At 42.6% G+C, this 19,827-nt stretch overlaps 1 protein-coding gene across 3 annotated transcripts in view; it reads left to right on the forward strand.

Moving 5' to 3' along the window:
* The window catches only part of NTRK2 (neurotrophic receptor tyrosine kinase 2), a 286,834-nt gene that overhangs the window by 152,280 nt on the left and 114,727 nt on the right, over nt 1-19,827 (forward strand). For 2 of the 3 annotated variants that reach the window (XM_075931774.2, XM_089779251.1), the window contains one exon: nt 15,274-15,462. In XM_075931774.2, the coding sequence (XP_075787889.1) occupies nt 15,274-15,462 (189 nt within the window). The remainder of the gene's footprint in view (nt 1-15,273; nt 15,463-19,827) is intronic. The other variant, XM_075931775.2, reaches the window with a different exon arrangement.

Here is a 19,827-nt window from a genome sequence, read left to right on the forward strand (position 1 = left end):
CTGCATCCACACGCGCTTTTTTCCTAAAAAGCTTTTTCGGAAAAAGGCTTCTTCCTTGTAGAAAGAGGTTTACTGCTGTATTCTTTCGACTTTCTGTCGAAAGAATGCAATAGCAGTGTGGACGTAACTGCAGTTTTTCCAGAAAAACTGCAGTGTACACTTACCCTAAGTGGGAAAGGGAAGGTTAACATTTAAATTAGCTGGGAAGTACTCACTGGTAAGCAGTAATATTCCTAAAATGAAATGAAAAATAATAATTTTATTTTTAACTGAATACTTCTTGTTTTGCTTGTGTAAGCCATTCTATCTGATCTTTTATTCTCATCACACATAATTTTCAGCATGGTATTTTAAAATGATTGTTATATTATCCAAGTTCCCTAGGCAGTCAAACCTGCGCTTGCCTATGATAAATGGTCTGGATAATGTATATTAAAAAAATAAATCATTTTCTATCTGTTGTTAGCATTTTCTGTTCCCCAGATTAATACACCATCTCCCTACTACACTGTAGGATCAGATATGTGTTTCATTTGCCTGCCATAAATTCATCATTCTCCGGTATAGGGCACACTGGGTGAACTGCTGCTAATATAAATGTTGCCACAAAACAGTGGGCAGCTTTGCAGTTACCATTTAGCCTGCACATGAAAGAATGGTACATGTCTTGCGAGGCTATATGGTCTGGTAAAAAACGGGGAGAGTTCCTCCCTAGTTCTAACAATGGCTTTTATAAACATTCGCTCCATGTCTTCTAGCGCTACTTCAACCTTCCACGTCTGCTATCTCAAAAAAAGGGGTAATAGCACTTATTTGTAAAGCACAATATTGAATAGATTTGCAAATTCTTGTGGCCCAGATTATGTCCCTGTGATTGGTATGCAAATATTTCCTGCTCTGGCAAGAAAGGGAGGTTGACCATCTCTTTACACAAACCTCTTTCTTCCTGGGACCTGGCAGAGATCTTTCTTCTGTGTTCCGTGTCTAATGTGTAGGGAGAGGTCTTCCTGTCAGACCTCTACAGATTACAAAAAAGAGGTGACAGAGGGTGTGTCTAAACTACATGGCTCCGTCGATGTAGCCATGTAGATTTGGCTGATCGGCAGAGGGAAATGAAGCGGCGATTTAAATAATCACGGCTTCATTTAAATTTAAATGGCTGCCACGCTGAGCCGACAAACAGCTGATCAGCTGTTTGTTGGCTCAGCGCGCTAGTCTGGATGGTCCCGCGCCGACCTGAAAGCCCTTTATCGACCTCCCCATTATGCCTCGGAGGATGAGGTTTACCAGGGAGGTCGATATAGGGCTTTCATGTCGACAGGGGAGCGTCCAGACTGCCCCGCTCTGTCGACAAACAGTTGATCGGCAGAGCAGGGCAGCCATTAAAATTTAAATGAAGCCACGATTATTCAAATCGCGGCTTCATTTCCCTTTGCCGAACAAACAAATCTACATGGCTATGTCGACAGAGCCATGTAGTCTAGACGTACCCAGAGATATGGGCTTTATTATCTTTCCCTGGTGCAGAACAACTAAGGAAAACTCGCTTCAAGTAGGATGGAAGGGCTAGCTAGCTATGCTCCCCAGTAGCCATCCCATTTATGTGACTGGTAGATGCCAGATCTATCTTGGGTTCTAGAGGCAGAATGCAATTTATTCTCCTCAGGAGAGGGGATAAAGTGCCCCCTTCCTTTTGTAATAATTTGGGGGTGAACTGCATGTGCAGATCCTAGCAGTTTTCCCCAATTCTAATGACCTCCATTTGCAGGTATTTCCACTTCAAAGGTAGGTAGGGTGTGTGTGTGTGTGTGTGTGTGTGTGTGTGTGTGTGTGTGTGTGTGTGTGTGTGTGTGTGTGTGTGTGTGTGTGTGTGTGTGAGAGAGAGAGAGAGAGGGGGGGGGAGAGAGAGAGAGAGAATGAATATGTTTGTGAGAAGGAAGTTAATTAGAATGAATTGGGATGCTTTGTCATCCAATCCTTTGTCATCACAGGAATAAAACTGAAACAAATATGCAGTTGTGTTGGGGGGTAGGGGTTGATGAATCAAAGCAACAACAAATAAACTGATAAAAATTTGAATAGATGCAGTCCAGTCAGTGTGTGTTAATTTCAATGGAAATGGCTAAAATTGCTTGTTCCTCATTCTCTAGGGGAGTCAAAGTATTTGATATGAAAGGCTTTTAACGTGTATTACAGGAATTCCATTGAAATCAGTATGACTGAACTTTTGAAACTTAATGTTCAAAATTCAGTATTGGGAAGCTGACTAACATAGCTATTATTTAATTACCCTCAATAGTACCTATAATTAAGCTATTCTATATGATAAAGATTTAAATTTGTCACTGTAATACATTTTCTCAGCATCAAAGCAAAACAGAGTAATACAATTTAGCCCTCTTATGTCACTGTAACAAATATATTGATTCTTATCTGCTCCAAAAGGTAAAACATAATGAGAACTTGAACGGCTAAAAGAAAGATAAAATAGAGTTCTGTGATTCTGGCAGGTTTCATGAAGTGAATCCTGTAGCTTGGTTCATAGATGCAGAAATTTTAAGGTCAAAAGAGATCATTGCGATCATCTACTCTGAACTCCTGTATATTGCAGGCCACAAAACCTCAAGGACCCACTTCAAAAATAAACCCCCTAACCGAGTTACTGAGTTGAACTGAAATTACTGAACTCCTCAAATCATGGTTTAAAGATTTCCAAGTTATAGAGAATCCACCATTTACACTCATTTAAACCTGCAAATGACCTGTGCCCCAGGCTAGAGAGAGAGGAGAAAACCCCCCAGAGTTTCTGCCAATCTGACCTGGGGGGAAATTCCTTCCCGACACCAAATATGGCACTGTAGTAGAACCTGAGCATGTGGGCAAGACGCATCAGCCAGATACCAGGGAAAGAATTTTTTGTAGTGTCTCAGAGCCCTCCCCATCTACTGTCCCATCACCAACCATTAGAGATACTTGCCGCCAGCCGTTGCAGATTGGTTATGTTCCATTGTAGGTAGCTTCATCATACCATCCCCTCCATAAACTTAACAAGCCGAGTCCTGGAGCCAGGTAATTTTTTTTCCTCCACCACTACATTTGGAAGCCTGTTCTAGAACTTCACTCCTCTGATGGTTAGAAACTTTTTCCTAATTTTTAGCCTAAACTCACTGATGGGCAGTTTATATCTATTTGTTCTTGGGTTCACATTAGCACTTAATTTAAATAACTCCTTCCCTCCCTCATATTTATCCCTCTCATGTATCTATAGAGAGCAATCATATCTTCCTTCAGCCTTTTTTTTGTTAGGCTAAACAAGCCAAACGCTTTGGGTGTGTCTAAACTACACCCCTCTGCCGACAGAGAGATGTATATTAGGCACATCACTGTTGCAAATGAAGTGGGGATTTAAATATCCCGTGCTTCATTTGAATAGAAATAGCCACCTCTTTTTGCCAATGTGGCACTTTGCTAGCAAAAAGCGGCAGTCTAGACGGGGATCGGTCAACAAAGAAAGCCTTTTCAGACCCATCCCTTATGCCTGGCGCAATGAGGTTTACAGAATCAGTCGGAAAAGGCTTTCCTTGTCAACCAATCCTCATCCAGACTGCTGCTTTTTGCCGGCAAAGTGCCGTGTCGTCAAAAAGTGGTGGACATTTCTATTCAAATGAGGTGCGGGATATTTAAATCCCCACTTCATTTGCAATAGCAATGTTCCTAATCTACATCCCTCTGTCAGCAGAGGAGTGTCGTTTAGATACACCCTTTGAGGCGTCTCTTGTAAGGTAGAATTTCCATTTCTCCAGTTGGCCTAGTAGCCCTTCTCTGCACCTGTTCCAGTTTGAATTACTCTTTCTTAAACATGGGAGATCAGAATTACACTCAGTATTCCAGAGTTCTTGATCTCAAACCTTCCACCCCAGCCAATTGTTGAGCCGGTATTCTTAACAATCCTGGGTCAGCCAATTTCTTTGTATGTGAGAGATCTTCAGAATAGAGTCTAAGGAGTCTGCAGAGAGGGAGAAGAGACAGGAGCATAGAAAGGTGCAAGGATATTCACCAGCTCCCCATCCATGCAGAAACGTCAGGTGCCACAGCTTTTATGAGGAGTGCACATTTTGCACAGCTCTAGAATGCTTTTCTCTGTACATCTTATTGGAAGAGCAGCAGCACAGTGAAATTTTAAATAGTGCTTAGGTACGCAAACTAGTTCAAACAATAAATAATATGCACTTTATTACTTACCCTGTTAATACATATACCTGCCAAATATAACTCTTCTGAGCCACAAACTTAGAACTTAGTTATAGCTCGGAGCCATGCAAGTTGTAGGCTGACAGATGATATTCCTTGTTTGAGTAGTGATGGAGGGAGTCATTGTGTCTGTGTAGGATTCAGTCATTCAGAGGGTCTCCAGCGGTGCTCTGATTGCCAGCACTTCCTTCACCTCTGAAAAAGGTTAGCATATATTGCTTCCAGCTTCTTGCTTGCCAGTAAAATTTGGGGGTTTGGCAAGAGACACGCTAATGATACTCTTCAGACGGTGGTGGTGCTGATGAAAACAAAAGCTCTGGCAACTTCCCTCTGGTGCTCAGAGAACAAAACCAGTCCCATGATGTTTAATTCCTGTGTGGAAATATGGGTGTTGATATTTTGGCCAACATTCTATTGAATTTGGGATCTTGAGAGATGAAAGCATGAGTCTCTATATAGCTTAAAGTAAAGAACCTGGCTGTCCAGCTAGGAGCTGTAGCAGACTTACATACTCTATGGTTCAGGCATCTAGAGGATAGAAAACACGTGCTGTTAGATTATACTAGCATAAGCTAGGGGTGGGGCAAAGAAGGAAGCCTGCCACTGTGCCATAAATGCTGGGGCAGCTATATGGTAAGCAGCATCACCTTGAGCAGCACCATTAGTACAGTAAAAGGTTAAAGTGCCGCTTCACTGAAGTCACACATTTCTAATGGTGTCTGAATTCACTGAAAGTAGCTGCACTCCCCTGAGGTGATGTTAAACAGGTTTGTCTCTGGGTGACCTGTTCAACTTGTCTTGTACCTTAAACACCAGTTTTCTTTCTGGTCTATTTATGCCTTTTAATTCAATTCCCTGTATTCAAAGTGCAGCATCTAATACAGCAATCATATAAAATAATGTTGATGTAATTCTATTACTTCCTATTCTGATGTGCTCTCTTCTCTTATTCACTTTAATAGAATTACTTAAACGTTATTAGAGATCATTATTGCTTCAGAGTTTGCCTGCGTCTGTTGAACGTAAATATGTGGCATGAATATTTAGAATAGGGAATGTCATACCTGGGTGGATAACCTTGCTGATGAACAGTGACTACAGGATAATGGCACATACCAAGTAGAAGGTGAGCTAGGGATTCAAATGGGGTGTATACTATGGTGAGAATCTCACATAGTGGTTTAATAAATCAGCTGGCCATGGGGCTTATGTTTTGGCGAGCTTGCATGCTGGTTTAATAACAGGAAATATTGAGTCTTTGCTTTCTGGGAAGCATGAACCTTGTCTATTAATTGGGAAAAAAAAGCACTTCATAGAATCTGCAGCAAATTTGGGAGTCTCATGGGGAAAAGAAACTTGCATAAGTGCCTTTTGACAGCCATGTATTTAATACTTAAAAATACACAAAAAAGAAGAAGCATCAATGCAGGAAGAAAATCAGTGCCTGAGAAAGCTGATGTTACAATGGTGACACATATTCACATCCTGCTCTTGCCTGGTAACACAGTACCATTAATGCATCTCTACACAGATTGATTTGATTGCAAGCTATTGCTTATGTTTCCTATGGAAGCAAGAGCTTGAAGTCACAAGAGCCATTACCAGTGCAAGATCTGGTGGGAAGTCATCCCAGATCTTATGAAGGAACCATGAAATTCATGCTCCAGTGTAAGAGTCATGCAGAAGGATCACTTATAAGCATGACCACCTCTCTCTGATTTGTAGTAACTGTTTTCTTCACATGAGAATGCTTCATAATACTTCTATGGGCAAAATCCATTGCTAATGTAACAACATGACTTCAATTGCAAAGCCATAATTTACTGGCTCTATTAATCATCAGGCATCACAGCACAGGGAAGTTTTAAGGAGAGATTTGAAGGAGGCTGAAGTAGTGTTTTGCAGATTATTACAAAGAACTCTCCCAAGTATTGGGGTGGGGGAGGGGGTTACATGGGAGAAAATAAAAAGGTGTCTATTAGAAAATGTGACAAAATAGGCAATAAAGGCTGGCATTGCTGGCAGAGCATGTATTGAGGGCTGTGTGCAGTGAACAAGATAACTAGTAGGGCAGGGCTAGTCCGTGAAGGAGAGAAGAAGATTCTCCAAACAAATGTTCAAAAGAGAAAATAAAGAGGCAGGAGAGATAACAGGAGACGATAGAGTCATGAAAGCCTAATGAACAATGATCTGATATTAAGACACGTTAAGCCAGGGTTATCTAGAGCCAACATTCTGACTGAGGATATTTTATCTAAGCTTCCCCTAAAATCCAGGAGCCGAGGCTGTAAGTGTCATGGGGCTCCAAAACAGCCTTTGGCTTTCCAGAGAGGATGGCTAATAACCTGTGGGTTTTTTGAAAAATCCCAGACAAAATGCCAACATTAGTGACAATTAGTTTATTTTGTAGCAGGCTTCCCCACCTCAACAGCGGGGGTGATTTGAGAGAGCCTGGTGAATGGACATTGAAACTCAGCATTCTCTTTTGTTTATCTTTTACTTTAGAGTTTCATACAGTTACCTATCACTATAGTATCTCGGCATCTTCCATTCAAAATTGATCGCAATAGCAATGTGCTTAGCAGACATCACAGAGTCTCTAGCTCTTCTTTTTCAGAGTAAAACCCCTGCATGGGATGGGGTGGTTTTCGGATTTTGTTTGTTGGCGTCTTTGCTTGTTTTTTTGGGAGCCTCTGATCTCCAGCATTAGTGGGTGAAGGACAGAGCTGCATTCAAGTTCGTCGGATTCTTTTTGACAGTGTTGTGCTAGCCTCATTCCTTTAGAAACCCCTAACACTACAATAGGCTCTCTGCTAGAAAAAGGACTAGTGTCAGCTGCCTGGTTGTTTAGCCTTGCGCACTGAGTACCCCTACCATATATTTATGGTTTCCCAAAAAGAAAGGGAGCTCAACACCCATAACAGAACATTTCCTTACACTTGATATCACCTATTACTATACTAGTAAATAATAAAATTGTGAGGCACGTAGAAAAACATAATTTGCTGGACAAAAGTCAACATGGTTTCTGTAAGGGGAAATCATGTCTTACGAATCTATTAGAGTTCTTTGAAGGGGTTAACAAACATGCAGACAAGGGGGATCCAGTAGATATAGTGTACTTAGTTTTTCAGAAAGCCTTTGACAAAGTCCCTCACCAAAAGCTCTTGTGTAAATTATATTGCCTTGGCTATGACAAGGAAAGAGATCTTGGAGTTATCGTGGATAGTTCCCTGAAAACTTCCACACAGTGTGCCGCAGCAGTCAAAAAGGCAAATAGGATGCTAGGAATTATTAAGAAAGGGATAGGAAAAAAAAAGACACAGAATATCTTACTGCCCCCTTATAAAACTATGGTAAGCCCACATCTTGAATACTGTGTACAGATGTGGTCTCCTCACCTCAAAAAAAGATATTTTGGCCTTGGAAAGGGTTCAGAAAAGGACAACTAAAATGATTAGGGGTTTGGAACGGGTCCCATATGAAGAGAGGTTAAAACGACTGGGACTTTTCAGTTTAGAAAAGAGGAGGATAGAAATGGTGTTCCTGGCCTCTGTTTGTCAGAGGCTGGAGAGGGATGGCAGGAGACAAATCGCTTGATCATTGTCTTCGATCCACCCTCTGTGGGGCACCTGGTGCTGGCCACTGTTGGCAGACAGGCTACTGGGCTAGATGGACCTTTGATCTGACCCAGTATGGCCGTTCTTATGTTCAGTTGACAAGAACATTAATGTATGTGACAAAGGCATCCAAAACCCAAATACCAAAGGGAAGAAATCCATGGAAAATTCCGGCAGTTGTAGCTGCAAAGCAAAACATCTTGGTAGCCTTGCAGTGGTCATAAAGGAAGAACATATGACCAAATTCTCTATTGGTGTAAAGGGGCAAAACTCATTTGACATCAGTGAAATGACATACAAGGGGGATCCAGTAGATATAGTATACTTAGTTTTTCAGAAAGCCTTTGACAAAATCCCTCACCAAAAGCTCTTGTGTAAATTACATTGCCTTGGCTATGACAAGGAAAGAGATCTTGGAGATCAGCTGAGATTTGGCCCATTGAGATTACTTTTGTTTTGTAAAAAATATGAATATTATAGAAGTTCTCATTGCAGACTTGTTCCTGTGGGCTAATCTATGTGAGTACTGCATGAAGCCAGGAAACAAACTGAACTGCAGAAAATGAATATTAAAAAGGCCATGATAAAATTATCTTTTGAAGTAAGGAACCAGTCAAAGGGCTATAACTCCAAATGATCCATATTGGGATCTGTTACACGCTTCCAAGCACTAGGCTTTGAACACATTATCCCTGCAAAATATAGCAGACAATAAGAGTACAGGATATGTCACTGTGACATGAACCCAGCTGGCCTGTGGTCTTGGGGCTCAGGCAGCAGGACTGTAGACGTTTGGGCTAAGTATGCTGGTTCCCAGAGCTCTGGCTCTTGCCCAGACCCCAACATTTACACAGTAGTTTTACAACCCTGGAGCCTGAGTCCTCTTAACCAGACTCAGCTGACCAGAGCCAACGTGGGGTGTTTAATTGCTGCGTATATGTGCCATAAGTGCACATAAGATGCATCATTTATCTTCTAACCACTATCAATGGATAGAAGTAGACAAACATAAGGGATTGGTTGTGACCATCTGATCCAAAGCCTAAAAATGTCTTTAAGCCAGGCCTTGCCAGGTATAAACCCAAACCATATGTTCTTTCCTTTGAGATTTGTCTGCTGCAGTGTTGTTCTAATTCAGCGTTTTTGAGCTTCTCCCCTCCTGTGTGCTATCATCCGAGTTCTTGTCTGAGCATGCTCAGCTGAGAAAATCTTAGGCCATTATTTAGTTTATGTCTCTTTTCATCTTCTAACATGTGGGAAGGTAATCTGCATTAGTTCAGTGGCTGTCAAAAGCCAGACATACTTCCAAAGCTAAGAAGCTAACTACCACAGGAAGTCAGAAATGGAGCTAGAAAAGAGCCAGAGGCCAAAACCAAGAAATCATGGTGACTACGATCAAGTGGAATTCATATAAAAATCCATTACCACTCTTTAGTGTCCCAACAATGATAGAAAAAAATCTCTTTCTTTTTATACTATGATCATGAAAGTGTTTATCCTGGTCAGAAATATCTAAGTCCAAGTCTACACAGGCACTAGAGTGCTGTGATGAGCCAGTATGGACCAACTACAGCACTGGGAGCCGTGCTTCCAGCATTGTTAGCTACTCCCCTCGCAGAAGTGGTTTACATAAAGCGTTGGGAGAGCTCTCCCCAGCACTCATGCCACGGCTGCTCTTTAAACTGCTACATGTAGACAAAGCCTGAAATACCCTAAAATATAATTCTGTAAAAATATTATTTTTCCAAATCTAAGGAAAATTCAGTTACAAGCATGTAGAAAAAAAATCTGGATAAAATTGCCTGCCTGGGTCTAATTGTTGCTCTGTAATGCACTAGCCAATATCAGGGAAAGCACAGAAATGCACTCCCCCAAGGGGAACTGGGAGAGGGGCATTGTACATCACCAAGCTCCATGGGCTATCAGAGGTTTGTGCCCAATGGTGCAACCTTCTACCCATGTAGCCATTGCAAAGAGTGTGGATGTGAGCCATAGCTCTGTATTCTCTCTTCCCCCTCTGTGATACTGTGATTGTCTCTGATAATTTTGTGGTGTGTGCAGCAGGGAGCAGACAGGCTCCTTGTACCCTCCCACCTTTATGCATCTCACAACTATTTTTACCAAAAATATATATTTTCCCCAAATCTTCCCATGTGGTTACATCTTGGAAATAATGTGCATATAGCAAATGGGTAACATGCTCACGTCTATGCTACATTTCTTTTTTGGTGCACAGAGGGAGAGAGCTCAGCCCTGCAAGATATATTTTCTCATCATCTGTCTCCCTGGCTGACTGTTGTTTCTTATCTGTCTCCAGCTTCAATCTTTTTAAGACAAGAAATATGTTCTCTAAAAATATATATATACAGGCAGTCCCCGGGTTACGTACAAGATAGGGACTATAGGTTTGTTCTTAAGTTGAATTTGTATGTAAGTCGGAACTGGCTCCAGATTCAGCTGCTGCTGAAACTGATCAGCGGCTGACTACAGGAAGCCCTAGGCAGAGTTGCTCTGCCCCCGGCTTCCTGGAATCAGCCGCTGATCAGTTTCAACAGCGGCTAAATCTGGACTCCTGGGACAGAACAGCTGGGGCGCTGCCGGGTAGGTCCCCGCAGGACCAACCCGGCAGCACCCCAGCTGCTCTACCCCAGGCGTCCCGCAACAAAAGCCTGGTCTGCTGGAGGGGGGGGGGTGCACTAGCTGCGCCCCCTCCCCCCCAGCAGACCAGGGAGACCCGAGCAAAGCCGTGGAGGCGCAGAGGTCCCGCCACCTGTGCGGCTTTGCTCCTGTCTCCCTGCTGTGCTGGGGGAGTCCCCCCCAGCACAGCAGGGAGACCCGAGCAAAGCCGCACAGGCGGCGGGACCCCGCTGCCCGTGCGGCTTTGCTCCTTTGCCCCGGAGCAAAGCCACACAGGCGGCGGGGTCCCCTGCCTGTGCGGCTTTGCTCCGGGGCAAAGGAGCAAAGCCGCACGGGCAGCGGGGATCCGCCCGCCGCCTGTGCGGCTTTGCTCGGGTCTCCCTGCTGTGCTGGGGAGTCCCCCCCAACACACCAGGGAGACCCGGAGCAGCTTTTCTTGCCCCGGAGGACGCGGTGGCGGGACCGGTGCGCTCTGGGCGGTCCCGCCACCCGCAAGCTCCGGGGCGAGAAAACCCCGTTCGTAAGTGCGGATCCGACATAAGTCGGATCCGCATAAGTCGGGGACTGCCTGTATATCCAATGAGGATATGAGGCACAACATTTCAGGATGGAGAAAACCTGTCTTTCTTTGGAGTTTTCTAAAAAACTGCAACTGTCCCTTGAAGCGGTGGCAAAGGACAGCCAATTAATTTAGTTTCCATTGGAGTCATTTTGTTTAACAATTTCTAACTTTGTGTATGAAGCCAAAGTTGGATTGAGACAGTGGAATCAATAAAAGGCATCAGCAAATGGTTGCCCTGCTCATTCTGCCTTTGACAAGTAATTTTGGGTGACCCCCTTAAATCAGGATGATACACTAGTTAGACACTGTTTAAGAAATTACCCTTTGATATGTGCTCTGGATCAATGATTCATGACAGGGCAATTCCAGGGTCTTGCCAACTCAGAGTGGCTGTTTTCAAATTGCATTCTGAAAATGCAGCAATGAAAACTTCACTGAAGTGTCAGCTGCCATGCTAGCCCTCAACTGCAATGCAATTTTAGTCAGAGCAATGCAGAAATGGAATGGTAAAGCAGACTGTCAACTAAGCAAGCAACGAAACAATTTGTGTACCAATTTACTCATAGGCTGTGTCCAGACTCAAGGGTTTTTTCGAAAAAACTTCACTTGCATCTAGACTACAGCCGCGTTCTTTCGAAATTAAATTGAAAGAACGCGGCTTTTCTTTCGACGGCGGTAAACCTAATTTCATGAGGAAGAACGCCTTTTTCGAAAGTGCTCTTTCGAAAAAAGGCGTTCTTGAATGCAAACGGTGTTTTCAAAAGAGAGCATCCAGACTGCCTGGGTGCTTTCTTTCGAAAAAGCAGCTTGCTTTTTCGAAAGTACTGGTTGCAGTCTAGACGCTCTTTTTCGAAAGAGGCTTTTTCGAAAGATACTTTCAAAAAAGCCTCTTTTGAAAGAGGCTTGCAGTCTAGACGTAGCCATATTTATCAGTGGACCCTGATGAAGTGGATGTTTGAATTGGTGTAAGTGTATTTGTCTCCTGATACGTAAAAAAACCCTTGCCATCTCTTTGATTATTTTTTAACTATATAACAGATGTGTAGAAAACAGAAATGGGTATTTTAAAATTAAGCAAAGGCCATTGTTTTATCTTTTTCTGGTTAGTAAATATAATGTGCTTATTTGGAGCTATAACTTACAGTCAGTTCCCTGTACTGAATATTTAAAAAGATTTCCTTGATTAAGTAGACCAATAATACAAATCACTGTGTTCTAGCATTTATCTTCATATTTTAGGTATTGCTCAAATATATCAGAAATGTTTTGAAATCTAATTAGTTTAACATGGAAAATCAGTTTAATTAGTTGGCTTAGTTTAGTACTCTCATTTATGAAGAAAGCAGCCACATTTTAACCACAATGCTTTGAAACGTGCAGTGATTCAAAAAATAATTCAAACTGTTCTCCCATGTAAAACTAGATAGAAGAATCTTGATCTGTGCAAAATGTATGTGATTAGCAGATTGCCTTCCTTTTTACTATTCTGTTTATATTCTTATTGATGGTGTAATGTACATTTCTTCCTTCCAATCCTGTGTACATGCGAGGAATGAACAAATGACAAAGGGATTTGTTTTTCATGCAATCTGAAAATGCTGTGGCTGCAGAGGACTTAGAAATACCTCTCTTAAGTTATGTGGCTAAGAAAGCTTACAAGCTGTTGCAATAAAATAGATGTGGCCCTTCACTCTAAAAATACATTAATATAAAAAGGACTGCATTTTTTCCAATCAAAATTTGTATTTGTCTGACAGCTTAGTGGTAACATTGACTTGAGAAATGGCAAGTTCAGAGACATGAGACTGAGTGGGTTTTTTTCTTGAAAATTTTAGCAAGATTTTTCATTCTTCTCTACATTTTCCATTAGGTTTATAGCAGCACAGATGTACACACAAACCCATACATATTTCAGATAATGCTATGACATGCTACATGTAGCTAATGTTCCGTCACAAGGAATGTTTTCTCCCAACTATTTGCTGGGCTCTGGACTTCATTAGATACAAATCTTCTCCAAAAAAACAGGCACAATCCTTGTAGCCTTGCTAGTAGCATTCATCTTCTAAGGATCTGCAATATCGGGAATGACAAGAACAGCATCAGTCTTAGTATTTCACTTGATAAATTGCAGAGATCTTGGTGCATTGCTTAAACTTGTCAACAGTGACTTCCCAGCAAAGTGAAAGGCATTTGAAAAAAGTTACTACTGATGTTTTGGGCTAGAGGAAAGCTACTTTTTCAAACAAAAAGTTTTTCTTTATGGACTGCTAAACCAAAGTCAAGATTTTAATTGGGGCTGGGGTGAGAATCAGGGTCTTTCTTGTAGTTGAACCCTTTAGGCCAGGGCTACTCAATTTTGGAAGCCTTGGGGACCACAATGATATTCATAGCACATGCTGAGGGCTGCAACTAAAGTGTGGTTGCATATACATGCAAATAGATATGCATATATATGCAAATAACTTATTTTACACAATGCCCTGATTCTTGCGGCACCTCCTCCCTGGGAGCTAGAAATGCTGATGACCTGTACTCATCTGTTCCAGCCAGCCCATCCGCTTGCATCTTGCAGTGCTCACCCTGCCTGGGAGATGCCTTACTGTTGTGGAGTGTCCCAGTGGAGGCCATGTTCAAAGGATCCCACCCGCAGGCCCATGTTGAGCCCCACACAAACCCAAACTGCTCCATGTAGGGTTGCCAGAAGGTTTCAACAAAAATACTGGACATACTTGACATTACATCACAATCTACATTACATCTTATTTAGAAAATAACGGTCATTTAAATGTTCTCATTTATATTTTCTCAATTTGTTTCCCGAACAGAAAGTTCAAACACTGGACTGTCCAGTTCAAAACTGGACACCTAGCAACCCCAGCGCCATGGGTCGCAAACAAATAGCTCATGGGCCGCGTGTTAAGTAGCCCTGCTTTAGGCTATGGTCAAAATGGCAATGACAGCTTATTTAAAGGCAGAATTCCTAATGTGATCTCCATATCCATTCCCTTCTTAGAAGCCATCTCATAGAATTATAAAAATGTTTTCATGATGATACTGTGAGCCAGTCAAGGAAGGAGAATCACATAAAACACACAATTTGAAAATGTGACTTTGTAGCTGACTCTTCAGTGCGAAGAGGAAGTTTAGCAGTGATTCGTTCTGAGCTTGTGGTGTGCAAACTGTGGCATACACAGAATTAAAGGAAAGAGAGCAAATAAGCTATAAACCCTGATTGGGTTGCATGGTTACTTATTCTGACCTTGAATATACTGTGAAATGTAAAATCAAAGCCTCTTAAATATACCCTGCAGGTGCACAATTTGCATAACCTTTAATTAATTATTTAATCTTACTACTTTTCATCTCACCTGTTGTCATGGCTTACTTGTAAAATAATAGTAATAATTAATCATAAAGAAAATAAAATGCAAAGAGAACAAAACAGAAGTGGCCATGCAAATACTGGGTTCTGACAGGCTGCCAGGGGGAGCATTATGCTCCATTGGGTTGGAACAGTCTTTGAACAATGACTCCACTGTCCCTCTGAGGCATGGGGTAAGAAATGGGAGGAGTCCTTCCCTTTGCCCTTGTCATGTATTTTCCCGGTACCTGCTATGGTCTGAATTCTGGCTTAAACCTCTTAGTGCTTTAGAATTCAGGCAACTTCCTTCCTCAGGGAGAATTCATCACATCTACATATCCTGTCTCACAATAAGGCTATGTCAGAGAAAAACATCCCTCTGTTTTTGATAGCCTTACATGTTTATGTACGTAGCAGGAACTAATGCAAACAAGCAGTGAATACAGTTTGTAACTTATTGCTAGAAACAACAAAGAATTCCCTGAATTTTGATATTTCTTCCACTTTATTGAATCTAGTGCTATCAAATCTATGTAATCTACCAATATAGGTACTTATAACACACGTATTATCATAGTATCTGAGTGCTTTAGGTCCTATGGAACTAAGAGTCTTGTGCATAAAAGGGAGTCACCAAATGAAGCCTCTGTTGTCCCATATGAAATATATTCTCCACCTCCCTCAACACACATACGAAATCCTCTCAGGAAAAACACCAACTAGCAAAAAGAAGGCTTCTAGATATTGGTGTTTGAGAACAGACTGGTCAGCCAAAGCAAGTGGCTGAGGGAGGGGAAAAATGTGTCAAATTACAGGGGCATCTTTGTTTCTAACTCTAGGTCCTTCTTCAGTTATCAGCAATGATGATGATTCGGCAAGTCCCCTCCATCACATTTCAAATGGAAGTAACACTCCATCCTCTTCTGAGGGCGGCCCAGATGCAGTCATCATTGGAATGACCAAGATTCCTGTCATTGAAAATCCCCAGTACTTCGGAATCACCAACAGTCAGCTTAAGCCAGACACCTGTAAGTACAGATGTTTATATGCTTTTTGGTCATGCATTTATGAGCTGGGTCTCTTTACCTGAGCTAACAGGGAAATGATGCCACTTGCAGGGATGGTGTTGGAGGGCATAAAATGTATGCAAGTCATTAAGAACATCAGTACATGGGATGAACTGCTTTACATCTGTCAAGCCAAATTCAGCCCTTGTGAGGAGTCAATTAAGACAGCTACACAGAAATCTTGATCCAAAGTACACTGAAGCCACTGAGAGACTTTCCACTGATTTCAATGGCCTTTGGATCTGGACCTTCTACTTAATTTGAATTTGACCCAGTGTATTCTCAATCTTGCTTTGGGCCAGAACCAGAAGTCAATATTTGCAGAATACTATATTATGTACATTCTGTTACCAAATTATTTATTTTATGGCTACAAATGTAAATTTACTTTGAAATATATTTAAATTATTAAAAGTAATACTAAATATAGTGTTGAGATTACAGAGGGTGACCTCTTTTATTCTTCTGCTTTATTTGTATAGTTCAGGCTATATTTTTAAAGAAAGGTGTTTGATATATAAGATGAAGCACTAGGTTTTGTTTTCACCTCAGATGTACAGGAAGTCTAATGGTCACATATATGTTCTCAGTCAATCAGGTTGGAGGTATGTGAAGGAAGCAGTTAAAGAAGCCCACCAGGTTTCTGTTACTGATCTTCAAAACAAATATTAGTTTTGCAAGTGAGAATTTTAAAATTTGGGTACAGGCAGTCCCCGACTTACACGGATCCGACTTATGTCGGATCCGCAGTTACGAACGCGGCTTTTCTCGCCCCGGAGGACACAGACTGCGGGACCTCGCGGTCCCGCCGCCCATGTACTCCGGGGTGAGAAAAGCTGCTCCGCGTCTCCTTGGTCTGCAGACCAGGAAGACGCGGAGCAAAGCCGTGGAGGGGCTCGGGCAGCCGGGCTTTGCAAAGCCTCGGGGGAAGCCGGCGGCGGGACAGCCCAGGCGTGCCTGGGCTGCCCCGCAGCCCCAGCCCCTCCGCGGAGCAAAGCCGCACAGAGACACGGAGCAAAACTGAAGAGCACGCGGGCAGCGGGAGAGTCCAGGCGTGCCGCGCTGTCCCGCTGCAGGCGTGCTCCAAGGCTTTGCTCCCCGTCTCCCTGCAGACCAGGGAGACGGGGAGCAAAGCCGCGGAGCACGCCCGCAGGGGGACAGCTCAAGCACGCCCGGGCTGTCCCGCTGCGGGCGTGCTCCAAGGCTTTGCTCCCCGTCTCCCTGGTCTGACCAGCAGACCAGGGAGACGGGGAGCAAAGCCTCGGAGCACGCCAGCAGTGGGACAGCGCAGCGCGCCTGGACTCTCCTGCTGCCCGCGTGCTCTGCGGCTTTGCTCCGTGTCTCCCAGGTCAGCAGACCAGGGAAACAGAGCAAAGCCGTGGAGGACTTGGGTGTCCCCACCCCCGTCTCCCTGGTCTGCTGGGGGGGGGGGGCGTGTAGCTAGTGCCCCCTCCCCAGCAGACCAGGCTTTTCTTACCTACCCCTGGGGTAGAGCAGCTGGGGGCTGCCGGGTTGGTCCCGCAGCGCTGCTCTGGACCAACCCGGCAGCACCCCAGCTGCTCTGCCCCAGGCGTCCCCAAGTCAGCCGCTGCTGAAACTGACCAGCGGCTGACTACAGGAAGCCCGAGGCAGAGTTGCTCTGCCCCAGGCTTCCTGGAATCAGCCGCTGATCAGTTTCAGCAGCAGCTGACTTGGGAACGCCTGGGTTTCTTAAGTTGAATCTGTATGCAAGTCAGAACTGGCATCCAGATTCAGCCGCTGTTGAAACTGATCAGTTTCAGCAGTGGCTGACGCCAGTTCCGACTTACATACAGATTCAACTTAAGAACAAACCTACAGTCCCTATCTTGTACGTAACCCGGGGATTGCCTGTACTTTGTTTTTGCTTGTTGAAACACTAAATAGAACAGCAAATAGTAAATATTTTTAAAGATCCTAATCCAAAGTAACAAGACCAATGAATGTTACAGGAACACAAGTCAGTCTGTCACCCACAAATATTGTGGATAAGCACTGACACTGAGGCCAGGTCTACATTAAGGGACAAAGTCAAAGTAAGGTATTCAACTCCAGCTATGTGAATAGCATAGCTGGAGTTGACATACCTTAGTTCAACTTACTGTGACTTTCCCACTGTGGGGAGTCGACGGGAAAAACTCTCCCATCGACTTCCCTTTTACCTCTCGCAACCTGGAGTACCAGAATACATGAAAATGCAATCAGTGGTTGATTTAGCGTGTACTTACCAGACTTGCTAAATCGACCCCCTGGGAGATCAATCTCCGCTGCATCAGTCTCCCGGTAAGTGAAAACAAGGACTTACATATTACTGCAGGCAAGGCAGTGGTTGCTATAATCAGAGTTTTTTAATGGTTTCTATGCTAATTTACCATTTTCAGTCACTCATTGCTATCTTAAACTTTTAATTTTTGACTGAAATTGTGGCTTGGTCTCTTGTGATTTTTGTAATGCTTCAGCAGAAAAAAAAATCTCTTCAAATAATCTGACATACCACATCCACTACACTGAAATAATTTTTTGTATGTGATAAGCATGAGGAGAGTATTGGGTATATGTATTGTGACTGGGAAATCAATTCCTGTGCAAAATAGAATTCACAGAGGATTACAACTGGGGCAGTGTACCCTCATGCCATCTACGAAGTTACATAAAGGACCAAGTGTATTAATATGAGGCTCTTTTACCTCTGTTTCCAGCTATTTTAAAACACATTTTAATAGTTCTTCTGAAAGCAAACTTCCATGCATGCAAACTTCCATAAAGTCTATGGCTTTAACAAAAATGTACATGCTCTGTTCCAAAACAGAGAGGTCGCTTGAGTTTAATAAGAGGTTGGAGCTCAGTTATAGAAGCATTGCATCACAACTGAGCAACACCTAACTCATTTGTAAAATCAACAACCTCGGGTCCTGTTCCTGAGAAGACTCCAGTTTTATCTACTCAGGTCTTAACTAAAGCAGCAACATGTACTATGTGGGGGTGACCAGTATCAGAGGGGAGCCATGTTAGTCTGAATCTCCATAAACAACCAGAAGTCCTTTGGCACTTTATAAACTAGCAGATTTATTGGAGGTAAGCTTTCGTGGGCAAAGACCCACTTCGTCAGATGTATGTCATGTTAGTCTATAAGGTACCAGAGGACTTGTTGTTTATGTGGGGGGTGGTTTCTAAAGTGCATTGAAGTGTTGTGAATTAATTGGTCTGAGTCCACCTTGCTGTTGCACATTAAAAACATATAGAAACACTCCCCTATTGTGCATTACTTCGCCATATAGATGTGCCCTTAAATGTACTTGATTGTGTGCATTGTGAGTAATACCATTGATGCTGATGGAATTACTCCCATTGTGTAAAATTAAGCATGTGTGTAGATGAGTGGAGAATGAGGATCTAATGCTTCACATTACAGTGCATGATATGATTTGAATGAGAAAGGTGTATCTGAACATCAGATTCCACATTCTGTGACACTGTGTGGATGATCTCAGTATCTGAGATATTTGGGGTTTTATTATGTTTAACAAAGAGAACAAAGTAAACCACTATAGCCTGATGGAATCAAGTCAAATCTGGTTTCTTCTACTATATGGAGCATGTCCAATACAGAGGGTAATTTGAATTGTCTGAGACACAAATAGTCTTCCCATGAATAATTTCACACTCTCTCTCTCTGTTTCATTCACTCACTTTTTATTGCAGTATTACGCTTGTCCTTCTTTGACCTGCAAACGTCCTCCTGATTTGTATTTTTGATATTTTTTATAAGCTATAAGCTCTAATACTGTTTTCCTGTTAACCAGTTCAAAATGTTATCTGGTTTCTCATCTCAAGTAAAATAATTAACATTTATGTTTATTTCCTATCCAGACTCAGTACAGCTGTTGTCTAAGTAGTAGACACTGGATCAATGACTATCATGATGGAATATGATTGTCATGCAGGACTTTGTGTGATTAATATTTTTATGCTGCATGTTTTGGGGCTAGGTGGAATCCCATCCCACAGTAATGCTATAATTATATGGAATTTGAAGGAGAATGTTTGCAGTGAGTAACAAGTGGACTTTGTTTTTCCATTATCCATTTAAGCAATGTTTTAACCTCTCATCATATACCTAATCCTGTACACAGTGAACCAACCTCGAGCATCAACTCTGAGAAGCATGTGCGTTTATAAATATAGTGATCACAATAATTCCCATTTGAAATTCCATCACAGCACCAAAACATCAGCACTTCTTTCTGCCACTGGAAAAAAAATCATTCCCGAGAAGTATCAGCATCTAAAAGTCTGGGAATGCGGAGA

The sequence above is a fragment of the Pelodiscus sinensis genome, chromosome 6 (genome assembly GCF_052426305.1).
Source record: "Pelodiscus sinensis isolate ZL-2025 chromosome 6, ASM5242630v1, whole genome shotgun sequence".
Lineage (NCBI taxonomy): Eukaryota > Metazoa > Chordata > Testudines > Trionychidae > Pelodiscus > Pelodiscus sinensis.